General features: G+C 36.8%; 1 protein-coding gene across 5 annotated transcripts in view; it reads left to right on the top strand.

Moving 5' to 3' along the window:
* The first annotated feature begins 2312 nt into the window (after window positions 1–2312).
* Window positions 2313–22243, top strand: part of Synj1 (synaptojanin 1) — an 85501-nt gene continuing 65570 nt past the window's right edge. For 3 of the 5 annotated variants that reach the window (XM_077795384.1, XM_077795382.1, XM_077795381.1), the window contains exons 1-3: window positions 2313–2410; window positions 3524–3669; window positions 21065–21151. In XM_077795384.1, the coding sequence (XP_077651510.1) occupies window positions 2313–2410; window positions 3524–3669; window positions 21065–21151 (331 nt within the window). Of the gene's footprint in view, window positions 2411–2451; window positions 2570–3523; window positions 3670–21064; window positions 21152–22243 lie in introns of those variants that run through there. The other 2 variants (XM_077795385.1, XM_077795383.1) reach the window with 1 other exon arrangement.

Here is a 22243-nt window from a genome sequence, read left to right as displayed (position 1 = left end):
AGGATTAAATCCTTTTCTTTAGAGCTTCTGGTGGCTGTTGATATTCTTTGGCTTACAGTCATATTGCTTCTATCACTGTTTCTGCCTTCTGAGTATGTGTATAATTCCCCTCTGCCTCACTTTTATAAGAAAACTTGTGATTACATTTAGGATTTACCTGGATAATCCAAAATAATCTCAAAAATCTTTACTTCAATTTCAACTAAGATTTTTTTCCCCACCTGAATAACTACTCATTTAAGGTTTGAAGGATTAGGATTTGGGGGTGATGCTAATTTTTAGGTTATCACTGGCTTCATTGCTCACTTAAAAATATTTTAGTTATAGTTCGGTGCACAATACCTTTATTATTTTATTATGGAACCTAGAGCCTCACACATTCTAAGGGAGTGCTTTATCGCTGAGCCCCAACCCCAGCACCTCATTGCTCACTTTCAAGGATCAAGAGGATGTTGGCTTGTCTTGAAAGCCCCTAGGATCTCACTGTTAAATCTGTATGCCACCTAACTTGTATTTTAAGTTAGCTCACTCTAAATACACATTAAGTTTGGTGGAAATCTGGGCAGCTATTTTCAAATACTGTAAAAGGTATAAATAAGAAAGAGAAGAAATAACACATTTTAAAAGTGACTAGTAAAATTGCCTTTGTTTTTCAAATCCTGTGCTTTTTCCAACTAAAATGATATATTTTGGAAGGATTTGAAAAAGCTGTAACCTAAGAGTCCTGCTACCCTCTCGTGCCCAAGAATCCCAACTTGAATATGAGAGGTTTCCTGTATAGATTCCCAGAGACATGACGTGGTGCAAAAATCATGGGCTTTGGGGTTAAGTTTGGTTTACAGTCCCACTTTTAAAATGTTGATTTCCATTGTCATAAAAATAAAACTTCCAAGCAAAGAAGTTGAAAATATGGCTACTGAAGCCATTAATTTTTTGGGGGGTGGTGGCAGCTGGTGCATACCAGGGATATGGAGGTATTTATACTTGAAAAAAAATTTCCAAAAACAACCACTTCCACCTGGTTTTCTTAAGTGCCATCCCTAACTGAAATGGACTCTTCCAGAAAGGGAAATGAGTGACCACTGACAGATTATTTTCATTTTAGTTTAATTTTAAGGCTGCTATGGGTAAACCACTAGAAAGAGCAAAGCTTTTTTTTTTTTTTTCTAAGAAAGTACTAAATGAGAGAAATCTCTAGTTCTCAGAACTAATCCAAGTGTCTGCATTTTTCCTTGACTTAAAAGTGGCTTTTCTAATGAATTTTAGCTTTCTTAGCATTCTGAAACCAGGGTGCATCCAGCTTCTCTAAAATAGAGAGAAATGTCAAATCAAGTCACATGACAGGGCCTGGAGGGGGAAATGATTTTGCACAATATCAAGTTTAAATTCTGCTTTTGCTGGCAAATGCAAGAGGGGAAGAGGTAAAGGAAAAAGCAAAGGCAAGTGGAAACCGTTTCTCAGAGTGCTGGGTTCTTGAGGTTTTCAATTCCTTTGTGCTTTGTTGGCTTCAACTTCATTCTCATATTTAAATTTGTTAAGTGTTAACTGAATAGGTCTTGGGACACAGACATTATCCAGTCATGATTTGTTGAAAAAATTAGATTTAAAGGAGCCGATGACGTTAGTTACTAAGTTCCACTATTGGCAAAACCTATTCGTCATTCAGGGACAGCCATATTTTAACTCTGCCTTGAGCTCCCGGTGGGTGACTCTCCAGTTTCCATCTCACGTACAGTTGAGCAGTCTTCCCTATAGTGCTCCCGAGAGCTGCAGAACACACACACAAAGGTACCGAACGGAACAGTTTTAAAGCCGGCCTTATTTCTTACTGCTGCCTATCCAGGCACTTAGAATTAAGAACTCGGAGCAGCTTGCTATGAAGACACCATGGACAGCTCTTAAGGCGCCACCTGGTTGGCGCCGCGTGCTGATGGTTCCTCCCGCTTCCCCCAGTGGGTCTAGCCGGGGGAGGCAGCAAGGGGTGGTCCTGACGCCCAGTTTGGGCACGTATTAACACCCAGCCCCCAAAACTCTTCCCAGGAGTCTCTCCCTGGCGCGCACTGGGAGGGCTGGGGAGCTCTGGAAAGCACTCGCCAGAGGGCTGGTGAGGTCGGATTCTCCCTCTCCCAGCATCCCCGGCGGTGGGACCTGCAGCAACAGCCTAGAGGACTCGTCGCCCGTTCGAAGGCCGCTGCAGGTAGCGGCTGCGGCCAGCTGGCGCCAGGGCCCGGGAGGGCACGGGGTGGGCGGTGCTCATCTTATGCCCCGCCCCTTCCCGCAAGGGGTGGGTCTTCCGCCCGGGCTGCGGCGCAATGCGGAAGAGATGGATCTGCTGGAGCGGAAGTGACGCTTCCGGCGGCTGTGGCGGCGGCGGCTGCGGGAGGAGGAGGAGGAGGAGCCGAAGGAAGAGGTGAGCTCCCGGCGGGAGGGCGGGGAGCGGCCGCGGCCAGACCCACCGGCAGCCGGGTTGGCGGGCGGACGCTTCTAGAGGCGGTCTCCGTCGCCGCAGCCTTCGCAAGAGCGGTGAGGGTGGCCCTGGCAGCCGGGACGCGGGAGGGCGGGCGAGAAGGTGAGGAGTCACTGCGGGTTGTGCCGGGCACCGTGTCGGGCTGGGGGCTTTGGTGACAGCCGCTGTCAACCTGCCTACAGGAAAGGAACTGAATCCGTCTGAGCGCCGGGACACTTCTTCTGGCGCATAATGGAGGCGTTGGGCTCCAGGCGCCTCGGTTCCCCTGGGAGGGAGCCGCTTTCTCGGGCGGTAGACTGCCAGTCGGGTCCCTGCTCCGAGTTGAGACTCTTCCCGAGTGGCCTTTCTTATGGACCGGCCCCACTTGCGGTCCCCGCAGCCGGCGGTGGCCTGGGGCTGGGCGGGCGGCGGCGGTAACCTGGGTCGCTCCCCCTGCCCTTCGCCGCCGCCCGGGAAGAGCCCGTGGTGGCCGATAATCCTTTTCCTCCTTTGGCCCCCTAAGGAGCTTTGAAGCAGCCTTCTCACCTTCCCTCCCACATTCTAGCCTCCCCCGTCCCCCAGGAGCGGCGTGAAGTTTCCTGGTCGGTTCCCTTCCAACCCAGTGACCAGGAAGCTGGTAACCCTCAACAAAAATACGCTCAAAAATTTTCCCTTGATAAACATAAATTAAAAGGGAATTCATCTTAACCAGACTGTTCATGGACTTACAGTGCTAAAAGCCTATCCCTGTCTTGAAGAGAGAATTTGTAGTGTATTCTTTCGCTTTTTGGAAAAATTTAGTGACGATTTAGGTTTTGGATTGAACATTCAATCCAAGCTCGCTCGCTCGCTCTCTCTCTCTCTCTCGCGCTCGCTCGCTCTCTCTCTCTCTCTCTCTCTCTCTCTCTCTCTCTCTCTGTGTGTCTCTCTCTCTCTCTCTCTCTCTCTCTCTCTCTTTTGCCCCCCTCCCCCTGCAATAAAAAAAACCTGGCAGGGAGGGACTTCTGGATGCCGTGCAGTCCTTGCAGCAGAAGGAACCCTCAGCATCATTTGCTTTGCTTTGCTTGGTTTTCATAGGACTGTCTCTGAAGAAAGGAGAATGGCGTTCAGCAAAGGATTTCGAATTTATCACAAATTGGATCCCCCACCTTTCAGTCTCATAGTGGAAACTAGGCATAAGGAAGAATGTCTCATGTTCGAGTCTGGGGCTGTGGCCGTGCTCTGTAAGTCCTCTGTTAGAGACAAACTGGGCATGGTCTCTGTTTTGATTTGAAATTCTCAGATTCAACAATTAAAAAAAAAAAAGACTTAACAGCATTTCTCACTATGTTACATCTAACAGTTTATGCTTTTATTTCCTTTTAATATTTAATATTTCCTTTTATTTTCCTGTAAAGTTTTTGTTAGTAGGTTTTTCTTGGGAGGATGATGGGAGGTTATAGGTTTTAGTTACAGGATTTTGGGGTTATTTTGCTGCTTCTAAAAGTATATTTTTTTTTCCACAGAAATGTCATTTGCAATTTATGTCATGTTAACCCTTAAAATGGTTTGCTTGACATTTTTTACTGTAATGAACATGCTTTCTTGTAGGTCAGTTATAACAGTAGATATTATTTGATATTGTTGGGTATTATGTTGAACATACATGTATATGTATATGTGTATAAAAATTTTTTATTTATATATATATTTGTGTGTGTGTTGCTGGAATTCCAACCCAGGGTCTCATGAACGCTAGGAAAGCACTATATCCCTGAAGTACATTCCCAGCATTTATCTATTTGTTAATTCTGTTTATCTTCATTAGATTTAGGCTATATGAGAAACTGTCTCAGGGCAAAAAAACTTTGAATATTGCTTTTCTCTGTAAAGCTAGCATAAATGAATGTATAATCTCTGGGGTATGTTATTCTTCCTATTATAAACTTCACAGTAATAATTAAAATATATTTTTTTAAATTTAATTTTTGACTAATACATAAAAATTGTATGTATTTATGGGGTATCATGTAATGTTTTGATACATGTATACATGGATGTTTAAATCAGTTTAAGCATATCTGTCTCTTAAAACATCACTTTTTTATGGTGAAAACATGCAAAATTCTTTCTTCTAGCTTTCTGGAATGTGCAAAACATTATTATCGATAGGCACCCTACTGTGCAATAGTAAAATATTAATTTTTTGTGGGAGGGGTACTGGGGATTAAACCCAAGGATGCTTTACCACTGAACTCTATTCCTAGCTATTTTATTTTAGAATCAGGATCTCACTAAATTGCCAAGGCTGGCCTTGAACTTGGGATCCTCCTGCCTTAGCTTCCTGAGTAGCTGGGATTACAGGCATGTGTCACCATGCTTGGCTTAAAATACCAGTAATTAAGAGCTAAAAAACCTTATTTTTAATAAATAATTTTACTTATGAAATTAATCTTGCCTTCAGCTTGGAGTTACACCAAAGTGTGTGTTGTATAGGGAACTGTGCTTGGAAGATCTTGACATATTCTCATTATCTTCAACAGCCCCAGGCCCCTGAACTTCCTATATATTAATCTGCCAGAAGAATCTTCTAAAATCATTTTGGTATTCAACCAAAGTGTAATTCTGTTTTTCACTAAGATTAAGTTTGGACTCCTCTGTAATTTGGACCCTGTCTTGCTGTCTCCTGTGTAGGACTCCTTTATGGACATGAGCTTTTTTTTGTTTCTTCAATGCTGTTTTCCCCAAAGTATTGTGAATTCTCCAGCCTTCACCGTGTTGTTCCTTTGTTATACCTTCTTCCTCCAAGACCACTAGCTTTCTCTCTCATTTTGGACTTGCCCTGCCAGTTGTACTCAAGTCTTCCTTTCTGAGAATCTACCCCACCCATTCATTACAGCTCACTTTTGTTGCTACATCCTCTTTATTTCTGTAGAACTTCATCTGTATTAGAAGATGAACACTTTTTTATGTTGAATTTTGTTATTCTCTAAATGCTTATAGGTGTTTTTCTTCTACATAAATGATGCCAGTATCAAGGTGCATGCCTGTAATCCCAGCAGCTGGAGAGGCTGAGCAGGAGGATGGAGAGAGTTTTCAAAGCCAGCCTCAGCAATTTAGTGAGGCACTAAGCAACTCAGTTAGCCCTGTCTCTAAATTAAATACAAAAAAGGGCAGGGGATGTGACTCAGTGATTAAGTTCCTCTGAGTTCAATCCCTGGAACCAAAAAAAAAGATAAATGGTAAAAGTCTTTGTTCCTAGTAATACTTGGTTTTTATGTACCAAAAGTTTATAATTTCAACAATGTCTTGTTGCCTTAGGTTTAAAGAGTAAAGTTTTAAAATTCTGACATTTTAGTCAACACACAGTGTTAATTGGCAATCACTTAATTTTCTTGGCTTATGCTAGAACTGCCATGAGATTCCAAACACGAAACCTTATTTTTCAAATTATTAGCACATATGAATAATTAGTTTGCAAGCAAAAATATGATGAGAATAGTTCTGGATCCCTAGGGACCAAATTCCACTCACCCAGCCTTAGGACTCTTTCTTTAAGAGTCCTATTGATAATATTCCAAGCTTAAATTAGTCATGATGACTTGATCAGTGAGCCAATGGTTTTCAACCCTGGCAGCACATTAAAATCACCGAGGGAATATTTACAAATACTGGTGCCTGGGCTCCAGCCTCAATTAATGCTGATATTATCATTGTTGGATGGCAATTTCTGAGCAGAATTTATATAGGCCTTGCTCTTATAGATTAGGGGATTCTTATTTTTGGCTTACAGGGTTATCTAAAATAACCATGTTTCCAGGATCTTGGTGCCATTACTGTCTATGATGAGGTTAATAAATAGTTTTCTTGAAACCTTTAGGCTGAACCAACTGCTGATATTATCATAACACTCTTAGTATATTGTTTCATATCACATGGAATTGTGTTCAGGTTTCAAATTCTGGATGCTGGGCTCCTTTGAGAAGGCCTATGTCTTAGTAATGGTTATGTCTCCATGCTTAGTACAATGTTTACTCATATTTGAAGAATAAATAGTTATTAAATGAATGATATTAGGGAGAAGACTAACTTAAACTATATCACAAAGTTGAAAAACACAGTTATTATATGTTGGAAAATATATTTTTTTCTTTCAGTTTTTTTTCTTTTGTACTATTTGGTGATTGAACCTTAAGACTCATTTTAGATGAGGACTCTACCACTGAGCTATTTCCCTGGCCCAATTTAATTATATTTTAATTGACACATAATAATTATAACAATTTATGGGATACAATGTGGTGTTTTTATACATGTATACCTTATGTTATGATCCAGTCAGGGTAATTAACATATCCAGAGCCTTAAACCTTTATTATTTCTTTGTGGGGAGACATTAAAAATTCCCTCTTTAGCCATTTTGAAATATACATTATCATCACTATAGTTATTTACTGTGCAATAGAGTACCACGATTTATTCCTCCTATCTGACCTTAATTTTGAACCCTTTAACCAATCTGTTCCAAACCCCACATCATCCCCACCACTTTATCCAGCCTTTGGCAACTGTTATTCTACTCTCTACTTCTATGAGATTGACCTTTGTTTTTTTTGTTTTTGTTTTTGTTTGTTTTGTTTTTTGTAGTGCTAGGGATTGAACCCAAGAGGTCTCACACATGCTAGGCATGTGCTCTACCACCTGAGCTATATCCATAGCCTGACAGTGACTTTTATAGATTCCACTTGAGATCATGCAGTATGTGTCTTTCTGGGCCTTGCATATTTCACTTAACATAATACCCTCCTGGTCCATACATGTTGCAAATAACAAGATTTCATCTTTTAAGATTAAATAGTATCCTTTTTGTATATATGCCACAAAATACAGGATCTTTTCTTAAAAATTTTATTTGTGGTGGTGCATGCCTATAGTTGGTTACTTGAGAGACTGAGGTGAGAGGATCACTTGAGCCCAGGATTTTGAGATTAGTCTGGCAAACATAGATCCTATCTCAGAAAAGAAAAAAAAATGAAAAAAAGAATTTCTATTAATTGAACTACTGTAAAAGATATATCTTACTTATTCAGATTTGTTACTCAAAAATACTATTGGAACAATTATTAACCATATTATTAAGTTTTTTTTAAATTGCCAATTAAGAATCTATGATGAATGTTGTTTATACTATAATTACTGTTAACAATTTGTTTAAAATTACTTTTCTTTAAATGGAAAATAATATTTTTTTATTTCTTCTGTTGCATTTATTAAAAAAACTTTTGAAATATTCTTAAACTTACAATTACTGTTTTTTAAAATAACTTTATTTTATTTATTTATTTCTATGTGGTGCTGAGGATCAAACCCAGTGCCTCACACATGCTAGGTAGGTGCTTTACCACTGAGTTACAACCCCAGCCCATAATTAATGTTTTTTAGTGATATATCCATTTTTGAAAATTATTAATTCTGAAAGTGTTCAGTTAAACTGAAATCTGAAGTCTGTGGAGCAGTGGTTCAGTTTAGCAGGTGGACTCAATGACAGGTATACTTCATTGGACCAACATAGATAGCAAGTGTGATGGTCACAAGTTGTAACAGTACATATTTTTTTTTCCTAGAAACAGATTTATGAAGAGGTAAAAGAAGACTTGTTTCAGATTTGTATGGTTCAGTGTACCTAGACTTCTACAGTTTCACACACACAAAAAGACTTTCACAAGAAAAGGCAAGCTGTCAATCATACATGAATTAAATGTACAAACAGTGTCATTGTTTTGCAGTCCATCTCATGCTCAGTAAATACATAATCCACTTAATAATTGTATCCTAAATAGAAGATGAAGAAGAGAGAAAGTCAACAGATGAAAACTGAAGGATGATTCTAAAAACAGGAGTTATGCCAGGCACAGTGGTACATATCTTAATCCCAGCTATTTGGGAAGGTGAGACAGGAGAGTTGTAAGTTCAAGGTCAGCCTGGGCAATTTAGCTAGGCCCTGTCTCAAAATAAAAAATAAAAAGTTTGGGGAGATAGCTCAGTGGTAGAATGCCCCTGGATTCAGTCCCCACTACCTCCACCCACACATAAAAATAAGTAAAAACAGGAATTATAGTTTACTTTAAAAGATGGGGCTGGGAACTGTGCATGTGGCTCACTGGTAGTGCTTGCCTAGCATGTGCAAATCCTATATTTAATTCCTAACATTACAAGAAACACAACAAAATAAAAGGTAGGAATATAAGGTGGTAATGTAAATTGAAAACTCTTAAAGCTTTTGTTCTTTTCCATATCACGTGCTAGTATGGTGGTAAAGATGAATTGCATTTTATCTTTATTGTGTTAAGATTATTTTCATTTTTTCTAGCTCGAATAATTCAAGCCACACACTTAATAGACAGCAAGACCACATCACTTAATTCTTGACTTGGCTTTACTCCAGGTTGTCCATCTGAGTTTCTTTGTCAACCTAATTTTTTTCAAATTATGGAAATATGAATCATAAAAGTAATAGAACTTTATTCTGGATATCCTCAGAATGTGAAATGTCCTTATTTTTTATAGAATTGTACAGTGTAAAGGAATCATAATAATGAAAAATAGTTGCTATCTACAGTAAGTAAATATTGTCACAATATTAAACCAGTGTATTGTTTCATGGTGCCCTTAGAGTCTCATTAAGCTTTCACAACACCTTTAGGCCACAAGCAATATTTAATAGTTCTTTTTATTAAATAGTTAGGGCCAAACAATAAATATTTAAGTCCCAGTTTTAATAGCTGTTCAAATAAATAATGCAAATAAATTTAGAATAATTATTTCCTTAATAAAAAACCACAATTATTTACTAATGGATTGTGGGTGCCTGTTGAGTATTACGTAGCTTTTCAAACCTTGCAATCAGGGGGAACATGCCACCCTCCTTTCCTTTTCCACATTGATTTTTGAGTGGTATTTGCTCTTTATCACCACAATCACCAAATAACTTCACAAAGATAGGTCATCAAAAAAATGTGCTGCAGTGTAATATTAAACTCTGAAACATCTCAAGCTGATAGTTGGTGTCTAAGACATGTTGAGATGCTTTCCTTCGTTTTAAAATATCTTGCAGTTCCCCTGAGAGTCTGCTGCAGTGCCTGGGGACATCTTGGCATACAGTTTAAAAGATCTGGCATTTGACCTGTTTCACTCAATTCTGTGGATTATGCTTTAACCCATGTTTTAAGAGGTGGAAACTGAGTCCTGGAAAGATTAAGTAATTACTTCAATGACATGGTCCTTCCATTTGATTTTTCCATTTTTCCACTGTAATTATTGTTTGTGGTGTTATGAGGATGGTGGCAGTTTTTGTATGTGGGCAAGAGGAGCAAAAAGGAAAGAAAGTCAATAGAGGAGTTTAAAATTTAAAAGTTTAAAATAGTAGCATTTTTTAGTGAGGGAATTGTTAAATATGTGTTTTTGCCTATAAACTTTAATATGTTAATATATTAGAGGGGAAATATGGTTTGCTCTAAAGTAAGGTCATAAAAACATGAAATTTCTTTGCTGGGCCAAGTTAAATATCAGGTTCTAGAATTTTGGATGTCAAATGAAGTAGGTGGCAACGACAAGCAATGTGCATAGATTTTGTTTTGTTTTAATTGCTAAATGCTGTCAGTCAGCATAATTGTCCTTTAGATAAGCTGCAGTATTCTGTCTCTTTTTAAGAAAAATTTGCAAGTTAGGGAAGAAGTGACTTTTTATAGTTGACTTTTTAGCACAAAAATGATGGAATTTAGACTTGTTATGGATCAATACATTAGGGTTACAGAATTTCAATTTATTTTTAGGAATAATATTTTTAAATACTTTTTAGTTGTTGGTGAACCTTTATTTTATTTATTTGTATGTGGTGCTGAGAATTGAACCCAGTGCCTCACGCATGCCAGGCAAGTGCCCTATCACTGAGCCACAACCCCAGCCCTTTAGGAATAATTTTTGAAATGTACATATTTAATAAAAAGTAAAAAGCAAGGCAGGCACGATTGTGCACTCCTATAATCCCAGCATTTTGGGAGGTTGAAGCAGGAAGATTACAAGTTCAAAGCCAACCTCAGCAGCGTAGCAAGACCTTTAAGCAACCCAGCCAAGCCGTGTCTCAAAATAAAAAATAAAAAAGGCAGAGGATGTGAGTTAAGCAGTGGTTAAGCATCCTTGAGTTCATTCCTGAGTACAAAAAAAAAATTCAAACCAGCTCTTCTAACCTGGGCCAGTGGCAGGATTAGCCCACTAATGTTGGGTAAAATCAGTAGTTTCTAAAGTACTTAAAGTTCTTTATCATTTAACTTGCTACAAGGGAAAATAAAAGAAAAGGTAGAATTTGTCTGCAACTGAACCTCATCAGGTGACTTTTTCTTACATGATTTCAGGTATATCAGATGTTATAACTTGTTCCATAAAATATAACTAGCCCAGAACTATAATAGGAGTTTGGCTTCTGACCACGATGAGGTAACAGACATTGAATTATCTTTCCATCTTAAATTACAACAGCAAAATGAGAAGAGTATAGGACATGTTTTTCAGACATTGATCAATAGCTGCAGAAGATGCTGACCCCCAGCAGAAGGAAAACAAATGCGGTGGGGCCTTGCACTTACTTAGTGCCTGAGAACTTCCAGGCCACAGCAGCAAGGGAGGTACTCAGACAAATCTGGCAGGCTTTCTGAGTTGAGGGGACAGGGTAGGGAATGTGGGTGGCTCTTAGTGTCAGAAAGGAGATAGCTACACAGAGTTCCAGGGATCTGGGGAGGGCTCTCTTTGAGACTTTAGCTGAGTACTGACCAGTGCCAGTGTATGAAGACACTACCCAAGACAGAAAGAATCACCAAAAAGGAGGGGGCAGAAAAGTTTCTGAAGCTTACAGGACTGAGAATTCATTTTGAACAGCCAGAGTAGAGAAATCTTATAATACACAGGGAATTGGGCAGAATACTCAAAAGGATTTATTGCTTCAGTAATGGGACAAAGTAGCCCTAGAATAACTTCTATTTTCATCCTGCCTGCAAAGCTTAAAAACAAGCCCCAAGAGGATCACACTGTTTCCCAATAAATTTCCAAGTAACTATCTTAGAACAAAGTTTCATATATTATATATGTATATACATATAAATATATAACATGTATATCATATGTATAAATCATTCAACTTGGTCAAATTTAGAATATAGGAATTCAAGTATATATGTTATATATACAATATATATGAGATTATATATATATATCAACCCCATAAAATTTACAGTTAGAAATTAGCATATATGCAAAGAAACAGAAAATATACCTCATAATGAGAAGAAGAATCAGTCTATAGAAACAGATGCTAAAATTAATAAAGAACATAAAAACAGCTATCATAAATATACTCCATATGTTCAAGAAGTAGAGGAAAGAATGAGCATAAGGAAAGATGTGAAAAATGTGACTCACTTGGGCTTGGTGGGGCATGTCTGTAATCCCAGCTACTCAGGAGGCTGGGGCAGGAGGATTGCAAGTTTGAGGCCATCCTGAGAACTTAGTGAGAACATGTCTCAAAATAAAAATGATTGGAGATGTAGCTCAGTGGCAGAGTGCCCTGGGTTCAATCCCCAGTCTCCCACCACCACCACATACAAATAAAAATGTGATTCAAATCAGTTTTCTAGACAAGAAAATAATATCTAAGGAAAAATATACTGAAAGGGATTAGTAGGTTTGACACTGCAGAGAAAATTACTTGAAGACATAGTAATAGAAACTATCCAAAATGAAATAGAGAAAAGATGAAAATAAATGCATCATTGAACTGTGACATAACCTTAAGTGTTCCACTATGTACATGTAATTGGAATGCCAGAAGGATGAGCTGAAAAGGAAAATGTCTGAAGAAATAATAGCTGGCAGTTTTCTAAATTTGGTGATAACTATTTACCACAATTTGTAATTTTGCATTTCTTGGTTATATAATGCCTGTCTTCCTAACATGATTTCTAAAAAAAGATATCAGGGTCCTCTGTTTTTATTCCTAGAATCCTGCCAGGATCCTGGTGTGTTGTAAGCATAGTAAATGATTATTGCATTAATGAATGAAAGGTTATTTTTTTTTAAATGTTGCCAAGATTGTATTATGCAATTTATGTAGATCATTGATTTGGATGGCTTAATGTCTTTCATCTAGAATTTTAATTAATTATAAAAGGAAAATCTTTTAAAATAAATTTTCTTTTTATGTATGATGAAATGGAAAGAGGCCTTACTGCCAGCTAGCTATATGATCTTGGATGAATCACCTAATCTCTGGCTTTTTCTTCTTAGAATGGGAAGCTTGGGCTATATGATATCTAGCATCCTCTGCACTGGAGGTTCTCTACGAAAGTGCTAGCTTCATGCAAATAAGCTGACCACAAATTACTGTGCATGCAACCACAGGCAAATTGTGATTCTAGGAAGAACATCTAATTTACAATCTTGCCTTCATTTTCTTATTTGCTCTGGAATGTTTGAGCCATAGCAAAATGTTGACACTGGATAGGACCTTTACTGGATGGCTTTATTATTTAGTTTGAATTATTTAATTCATCATCAATTAAATTTACATTGAAATTTAGTCCTAAAAATGCCTTTTAAATTAAATATAATTTTAACTAACCTGTTAATCTTGAGTAATACATTAAGTTTCTATTCAGATTGCAAGTTTAGCAATATGGGTATGCTCTCCTTATGACAACTATTCTGCCTTTAACAACTATTTTTTTTAGAAATAGGCAAATGATTATGCTTACATTTGAATTCTTTACTTTGATTTTAACACTTCATTGTTTGCCTTAAATTCTAATTTGAGGGGGGAGGGTATAATCTAATAATGGTGAGCTATGACATAGTACTATACAAGTACGCTACTACAGGACAAAAAAGATTGGGTCCAATAATGTGATACAGAATTATTGATATGTAACAAAGATGTTGTGTCCGCCAAGAACTAAAAATAAATATTTAAAAAAAAAAAGAATTATTGATATGTTAATGAATAATATAATAAAGAAATATTGATATGTTAAATTTTGATAGAGAATAATTGATATATTTATACTCAGAGTTTTCTGTAGTCTGTAAATAAACCATCTCTGCAGTTCTATTTTATTTTCTTGTAGCTTAGGCCTATCTCAATCACTGATTTGTTCAGGTAAAATAATATGCATAGAGCCAAAATACAAGTGAGTAAAGTTATCTGAATTACATTAATGGATATTACTACCATATAGTTTTAAATTTTCCTCTTCTGTGATGTGAAGAGCAACAATAGCTTATTTTCTTTTTCTTTCTTTATTTCTTCCTCTTTTTTTTTTTTGGTACGTTGGATTGAATCCAGGGTGCTTAACCACTGAGCCACAGTCCCAGCCCTTTTAATATTTTATTTGGAGTCAGGGTCTTGCTCATTTGCTCAGGGCCTTTCTAAGTTGCTGAGGCTGGCTTTGAACTTGCAGTACTCCTGACTCAACCTCTTCAGCTGCTGGGATTACAGACTTGCACCACCATGCCTTGCTAAGCTAATTTTCTAAAGATAAGTTCAACAGGATAGAAGACTAAGGCTAAGTTATTAGGATGCATGTGAAGAAAACATTAGTTTTAATGTCTCCATTTTGGAATTGCCATAGGTATCCTTTCCAAACTTATTATATATTCATTATTTGATGCATATATGATAACTTGGGAAGATTAGTAACAGTTGTAGGACTTACTGCTTTCTTTCAAATTTATAAAAGTCTAGATGTCGAACTTTTGGCTAATACCCATGGCTTAGGGTACTTGGAGAAAAGTAACTTCTCTGATTATGTAGAATTCTAGTAGTTTCTAGTTGTTTTACTGACAGGCCAGAAATATCTTGTATTCTCTCCTTTCTGAATTTATCTAGTATGCCAAGAGTATTATTAGAATAAATTTTAACCTTTTGATTTTGGGAAGTATTAAATATAAATCAAAGTAGAAAGAGTGGTATGAATGACTCCCAGGTGTGTATTACCCATCCTTACTAATTATGAATTCATGGACACTTTTATCTATATCTTTATCATCTATCTCCCCATCCCTCTTTATTTTGAAGCAAATCTAAGATATCACTAATATTTCACAATGCACTTCTAAAAGATGAGGGCTGTTTTTTTTAACATAGCCACAATGTTACCAACACTGAAAATTTAACAGTAGTTTTAAAAATCAGATATCCAGACAACATTCAAATCTTCCTGATGCCTCATAAATATTTTTGTTAATTGATGTTTATGTCATTTATTTTATATTGCTTAAGATTCTATTCTGTGGCCTTATTTCTATTTATATGTTCAATAGTAATAGAATCAGAGGGTCTTCAGATGATCAGTGCCAACCATCTGAGGATGTATAGCTGTAATTGTAGACTTATAGATTTATATTTATGATGGCTCTGTGTTCTTAGGAAATACATATTTTCATTAACTTGAAAACTAAGAAAATATTTATGACATGAATGAAAGTTGGTGTTAAGTATAAAGTAGGAAGAAGAGTTTTTATTTTAAAATAAGCTCTCAAAGGAGTTAGGTACTGTTTATTCCTGAGGTATCTTAGCAGTAACTTTTTGGAAGTTGGGATTTACCCTAGCTTATGTGTTTGTGAACTAATGACGTCTTTACCTGGCCTGAACTGTCGAAGTTCTTGATCAGCTAGAATTACTCCCAAAACAGTGTGCTCTTTAGACATTCATAACAACTTGTAAAAAGAAAGGTTTGTTTTTCTTAGGATATTGTTTAATAACTACTATGAATAGAAGAAAAAAATTCAATCCTCTTATAAAAGGCAATTTATTCCTGTCATTGAATGCACAGTATATACCTTGGAAGACTGCACAAGCAGGAAAGTGACCTGAACTTCTATGTATCTCTCCAACTTTCATTTCCACTCATTCTTTCAGTTTGTTTCCTCTGAACTCTCCACACACTCTGCCACTTTATAAACTCTACTAGTTTGATACTCAGTTGGCAGTTATTGAACAGGGCCTATCTTTCCCCACCCCACCTTCTCACTCCCACCTATATTCCCTGAAACAGACAGCACACTTGATAATTTCCAAATCTTGCTAAGAGTAATAATTAAAGTGAGCTTCAATAATGAGGGCACTGAAATACTTCTAGTGGCAAAGTAAAATTTTTATTTTCCTACTTTTCTTTAATTATAGAACATTTCCTTTTGTGCTAAAACCTCTCAGCCTATCTACAAGATGAATACTTCATCTAGAGGCACAGTTTTCAGAGTGTCTGAATTAGGTTGGCATCATGTTGAACTATAAAGAAATGAAACATCATTTCTATTACCATTAGCATTCAAGTTACTGTACTTAATGTAAAATAGAAAAAAGCTTATTTCCAACTAGAGTAATCCAGGAAAATTTTAGGAAGTGGCGTTTTGCTTAGAATTTGAAGGATGGGTAATATTTGAAAACAAAAGATGACTAAAGGTTCTTAGAGATGGACCAGGCACTATGAACAGAGGAAGAGAAGGCAAAGAATATAAGAATATGGAACATGTATAAGGGACAACAGATTATTCATTTTGGTTGATGTATGGGATGCAATGAGATCATATTAAGGAAAAAGGAAGATAGGGATGAATTGAGTAAAACATTTACAAATTCTGTGAGGTGATTTTTGGGGAGAGGTACCAGGGATTGAACTCAGGGGCACTCAACCACTGAACCACATCTCCAGCCCTATTTTGTATTTTATTTAGATACAATGTCCCACTGAATTGCTTAGCATCTCCCAAACTGCTGGGATTATAGGCGAGCATCACCACGCCTGTCTAAATTCTGTGTTTCATCTTAATATTGTATGCATTTTCTTAAAAAATGTAGTATAGGCTTTCTTATTTTAAATAATTTCATAAGTGGGAGATCCTCAAATTATTTTATAGAATTATTAGAGAATTACAACAGTAATCTGATTAGGCTTATCCCTCTTATATCATGTATCTTTTTGTTTTTTCAGAGAGACTCATAAAATAAGAAAATTTTTTTCTCTGTTAAAAACATGTATGGAGAGTAGGACACTAAGGTTTTATAAGAGTTTATCTTATTTGTGTCATTTAGAGAGAAGTGCTTCTTAATTTAGAAATGTATGTGTACATTTTTTAAATTGAACATACTTTTTGAGCTATTTGAGAGTTGGTTGCTTATATGCTACCTAATGACCCCCAAATACTTTATTATATGTTTTCTAGAAAAACATTCTCCTGCATAAAATTAACAGTAATAATTACTAATTCTCAGGCTCCATTCAGGTTTTACCAGTTGTCCCATATTTCTTATAGCAGAAAGATCCAGTTCAGATTTGTACATTTTATTTTGTTGTTATGTTTTTTTCCTTAAACCTGGGGAGATTCCTCAGTCTTTGACATTTATGATCTTAAGAACTTTGAAGGCTAAGGCTAGTTGTCTTGTAGAATGTCAGTAGTCTGGGTTTGATGGTTCATGCTTAGATCCAGGTTCTTCATCTTTTTTTTTAATATATTTTTTTTTAACTTTTATTTGTAGATGGACACTGTGCCTTTATTTATTTATTTTTTTCACATGGTGCTGAGAACTGATCCCCTTACCTCTCATGCTAGGCAAGTGCTCATCACTGAGCCACAACCCAGAAGCCCCAGGCTCTTCATCTTTTTTTTTTTAATAGCAGATGGACACAATATCTTTATTTGTTTTTATGTGGTGCTGAGGATCAAACCCAGTGCCTCACATGTGCGAGGCAAGCACTCTACCACTGAACTACAGTCCCAGACCCAGGTTCTCCATCTTTAGTGGCGTTATTGCAGACATGGTGTTGCATTTTTTACATTGTATCCTGTAGATGGTACACAGTTTTGACTTATCCCATTACTGTTGTCCACTTGGATTGGTTAAGATGATGGTCTATCGAGCATGTGTGGCGGACTTGTTTTCTTTACAGTTAAGTGTTTTGAGGGGAGATACTTTGAAACTTGATAAAAATTACTCATTCCTCATCAGAATGAATTCCTGGGCTTATTCAGTGGATTAAAATCCAGTACTCTTATTTATTTTGATGCTCATGTTGTCCCAGACTTCATCAGTAAAAGCCCTTTACATTGGCTTATGTGTTTCTGTGACATGTTTACATGATTCTTTGAACATTTCCTTTCCTTTTGGTAAAAGGATGTTTTAGGTTCATCTTGTCCCTGTCCTTGCCCTGGAGTCAGCTATTTCTACAATGCATTCTAGAATCCTTAGTGGAGAATGATACTTAACTTTTTTTTTTGGTGGGCAGGGAGTACCAGGGATTGAACCCAGGGGTGCTTAACCACTAAGCCACATTCCCAGCCTTTTTTGATATTTTATTTTGAGACAGGGTTTTACTGAGTTGCTAAGGGCCTCACTGAGTTGCTGAGGCTGCTTTCGAACTTTTGATCCTCCTGCCTCAGCATCCCAAGCCTCTGGGATTGCTGGCGAGTGCTATTGAGCCTGGCAAGAATGATATTTAGAAACCAAGATCTGGGTGTGTTCATTGCTATTGGAGTGTTGCTGATTTCAGGTCCTTTCACTGTGTAGTCCTAAGAAGTATATGTAAATGTGTCTGTGTGTGTCATACTCATTTATATCTTTTATATACTCATTTATATCTTTCTTCTGTCTAGAAAATTGGGGTCACACTAGTACCTCCAATTCCAATCAACACTGAAGTTCCATTCTAGTTTTCTTTCTTTTCCTTGTTTGTAATTTCCTTCTCTGACAATGAAAAACTTGTCTCATCCTTGGTCATTCTCTTGTATATAACCACTCTCCTACCCATTTCATCCCACTGGGGCTCCAACGCCCTGCCTCAGCCTTTTGTCCTATGTACCCTGCCCTCTACTGCTCTCAACTGCAACATATCATGTCAGTATACTTCAGCATCCCTGGAGTCTCCCATACCTCATGCAGGCTGTCCCTCCTCCAAGTGGATGTCCTCTTTTACCACCTCTGACTTCAACTTCACATATAGGGCTATCCATATTGCCTGGGCTCTGACAGCCTGCATTGGCCTTTTGTCTACTCTATCCCAGGCCTTTAGATTAAAAATTTTTAAAAAATAGAGTGGATGTTTTCTCTCATGGAATTGGAAGTGTCTGGAGTTAAAAGTACATATAGTCCACGAATTCATCAAACCTACAATTGTAGAACCCTCTACTGAGTGCTAGGCTGCTGGGGTTAGGGCAGGAACTAGACCAAGTTCCTTCTCATGAAGCTGCAGTCTCAAATGCTGGCTGTTTAGGCTTAGACAAATTAGTAGCTAATTAATAACCTTTCTAAATCTGTTTTTTCATATGCCAAGTAGAAATGGTAATTTTGCTCTTGGGGTTGTTGTGAAAATTGAATAATGCATGAAAACATCTAGCTCTTTGTTAGATACTGTCATAATAATCACAGAAATAATATATAAGTACCTCAGCTGAGATATTGTTTTTACATTTATTTTAATAATTTGAGAGGAAGCCAAAAATTCCTGTCAGGGAAAATGACATCTACACTTTGAATTATTTTTTTTCCTTTGTTCTAGTTTTATCTAGGAATGTGCACATTAGTTAAAGTTCATGTGTGTATCCTCTTTCCGAGTCTCAGAATATAAAACAAAGTGCAAATAACTAAACAGAATGGCATTTGCTTACATATTTTAATTGGGTGACATTCTAATAGATGGACCTTCATTGGTCCTGAGAGACATGGTATGTTGTTCATATATTTAGAACACAACTAATGAGGAGGTAATTATGATGCATTATTAGAAGAGAGAATATTTTGTTGCATTGTATTTAAGTTACAGAGTGACTTTTTCTGTTTTCTAAGGGAGGGTGATGACTTAATGTTAAATTATATTTTTATTTTAACTTTTATTAGTTGATAGTGTTTGAACCAAATAATGATTGCTTTGAAACTGATAGATCTAGTAATTTCTATGTTACTGTATTAGTGCTGTCAGTTTAAATGAATATAACATATGACATGTAAAACTCTAAAATAATATTTGTCCTGGAAAGCATATCTTTTATCATGAGGACAATAAAAAGTGTCTCTAATGTTTGCTTTTGTTATAGTACTCTTTTTTTTTCTGACAAAGCATAGATTTATTGAAGGAGAAAATAATACTCCATAAAGCAGAAGTGGTAGGGGGAGAGGGGGAGGGCAGATGAGAGAATCTTGCAATGCACTTATAGAGGCAGTATTTAGGGGAAAGCAGTTATATTTTATTTTATAAAATATTATTAAATCTGTGATGTTTTAAATGTGTGTCTTACCATTGGAGGTCAGAAGTAACTGTTTTATAAACATGAAACACAATAATATTAGAAACTCTGGGAATGCAGAATGAAATACCATTCCCAATACCATTAGTAGTAGCTTGGTGAAATTTTCCCCACTCTGGGTGGTTAGGTAAAAGCCCACACTTAATTATGAACGTATTACAGAACTGTGACATTACCAATTCATGGAGAGATTGAGTCATTTAGTCTTACCCAGTGCTGCCAACTCATAGAGCACAACTCATTGGAAGGCAGAAGTGAGTTCACTAGAAAGTGGGCTTATGAGTAGATGGTCTGAAAAGCAGTGAGGCAGACAAGGAAGGTGAGATGTTCTGAAATCTGGAAAAAAATTTCAGGGCAAAGTAGGAGTGCCAAATTGCAAGGAATATTGGACAAAGCAGTAGACATGGAAAGGCTCTTTCATTGGCAAAAAGAGACTGGAAATGGAATGTCAGATGGATCTACTTCCATGATTTTCTAACGTGGAATACATGAATGATGCCAAAGGTTCTGTTTTTATCTTGTAGATGAAGGACATAAGAGGAAATTAGTAAGTCTAAGAAAGAAGCAGTAAGCTCTGAGAGAATCACTCAGCCAAGAAGTGAACTGGGCATGGGATGAGGGACAGAAAAAAGAGGGCAATAGAGAAGGACAGGACCTCAGAAGGGAAAGGAAAAAAGAGGATCTCACCTGAATTGTCAGCTTTAGAATGTATTCTTTCTAATTGTTCTTTGATATACTAGCTGTAGTTCATATTTCTTTGTAACATTTTTAATATATATTTGCTAAGTACTAGGAAGGTTTTTCCTTTAAAGTTTTCTGATTTTTTTTTTTCTTGGAGGGGTGGAATTTTTTTTTCTCTCATTAAAACAGCCACAATAACCTGCCCTAGGTAAATTATTTTGTGGGTTATACTTATTAGCAAGATACCATGAATTTTATTGCAGAAAACAATCAGATGAATAGCAGGTTTGAGATTTCCTTATTCCTATACTGGACTGTGTGGTGAAGTATTGCCTATAGCTTTCATCATTTCAATGTTTTATCCGTTTTCTAAGTGTCCAGTTCTAAGTATCAGGAACAAAAGGATGAATAAAATAGTTCAGGTCAGTGGGAAAGGATGGATTAATTTATTATATGGTGCTGAAATAATTTGACTCTTGAGTTATGTTACTAGTTGGAGAAATATTTCATATGCTTATATTAATATCAGATTTAGAAATTTTTGCTTGAAACCTACTTTATAGCTAAATACAATCTAATGTTTCTTGTCATTTTTCTTTAAAACTTCTGTTCTAGCATCTGCAGAAAAAGAGGCAATCAAAGGGACATACTCCAAAGTACTAGATGCCTATGGACTCTTAGGTGTTTTGCGGTTAAATCTTGGTAAGTTTGTTGTTCAATATAATTCATCCACATTTTTTATTTCTAGTTTTATAATTCTAAGAATTTGAGAGAGACTACCTTTATGTCATTTAACTCTATAATGGAGCTATAAGTGTGATAACATCTTTTAAACCTTAATTAAGCTACTCTTATTATATTTTTGCCAAAAAAAGCTTGCTAATTCTCAAGCTACTTTGATTTTAAGTTCCAGAGATGGTTTCCTGTTTCAACATGTTAAGAGAAAATCAAAGCATTTTTCTTTTCTTGGCTTCATTGTATTTAGGAAACAAGTGTCTTTATTGAACCACAAACTTCTTGGTGTAGTGGATTCAAAGGTCTCAGTTTGGGCCTATGTCTGCCACTTAATGTGACCATAGACTATAGAGTAACCTTTGTGTTAGTTTGTCCATGTTAGTCATGGTGTGACTTGAAGTATGGACTATTACTGGTCTGTGAGTTAGAAAGGAGCTTGCACTGTCATATAAATCCAACACATGGCTTTCTTCACTGATAAAGTCTAGTGAACTATGAAGAAAAGAGTCAGTTAAACTAAAGGGTGAATTTATTGATATAGGAATTGTTTTTTTTTGATACCCAGGATTGAACTCAGGTGAAGGTCACTCAATCTCTGAGCCATATACCCAACCCTATTTTGTATTTTATTTAGAGGCAGGGTCTCACTGAGTCACTTAGCGCCTCACCATTGCTGAGGCTGGCTTTGAACTCATGATCCTCCTGCCTCAGCCTCTCAAGTCACTGGGATTATAGGTGTGTGCCACCGCACTTGGCACAGATGTTGTTGATTTCCCTTCTGTACAGGCAACTTTTTTCATTGTGTGCTGTTTACAGTTTCTGGATCATGCTTTGAGTAGCATTGGTCTATAAAATGGAGATTTGTCTTTTGTTATTAATAAATTATATGTAAAGCACTGTGCATAAGTGCATTGCTAATTTTAAGTAATCCTGAGGTATATGTTTTAATCCCTTTTTATAAGGGATTATATCTCAGGTTGGTTAGGCTCACGTACTGAAGTTGGCCTAGAAAATAAATCATAGAGCCAAGATTCAGAGCCACTTCTACCTATGTCAGAG

The sequence above is a fragment of the Urocitellus parryii genome, chromosome 2 (genome assembly GCF_045843805.1).
Source record: "Urocitellus parryii isolate mUroPar1 chromosome 2, mUroPar1.hap1, whole genome shotgun sequence".
Classification (NCBI taxonomy): domain Eukaryota; kingdom Metazoa; phylum Chordata; class Mammalia; order Rodentia; family Sciuridae; genus Urocitellus; species Urocitellus parryii.
Note: the sequence above shows the minus strand (reverse complement) of the source record. Positions and strands in the feature narration are given on the sequence as shown.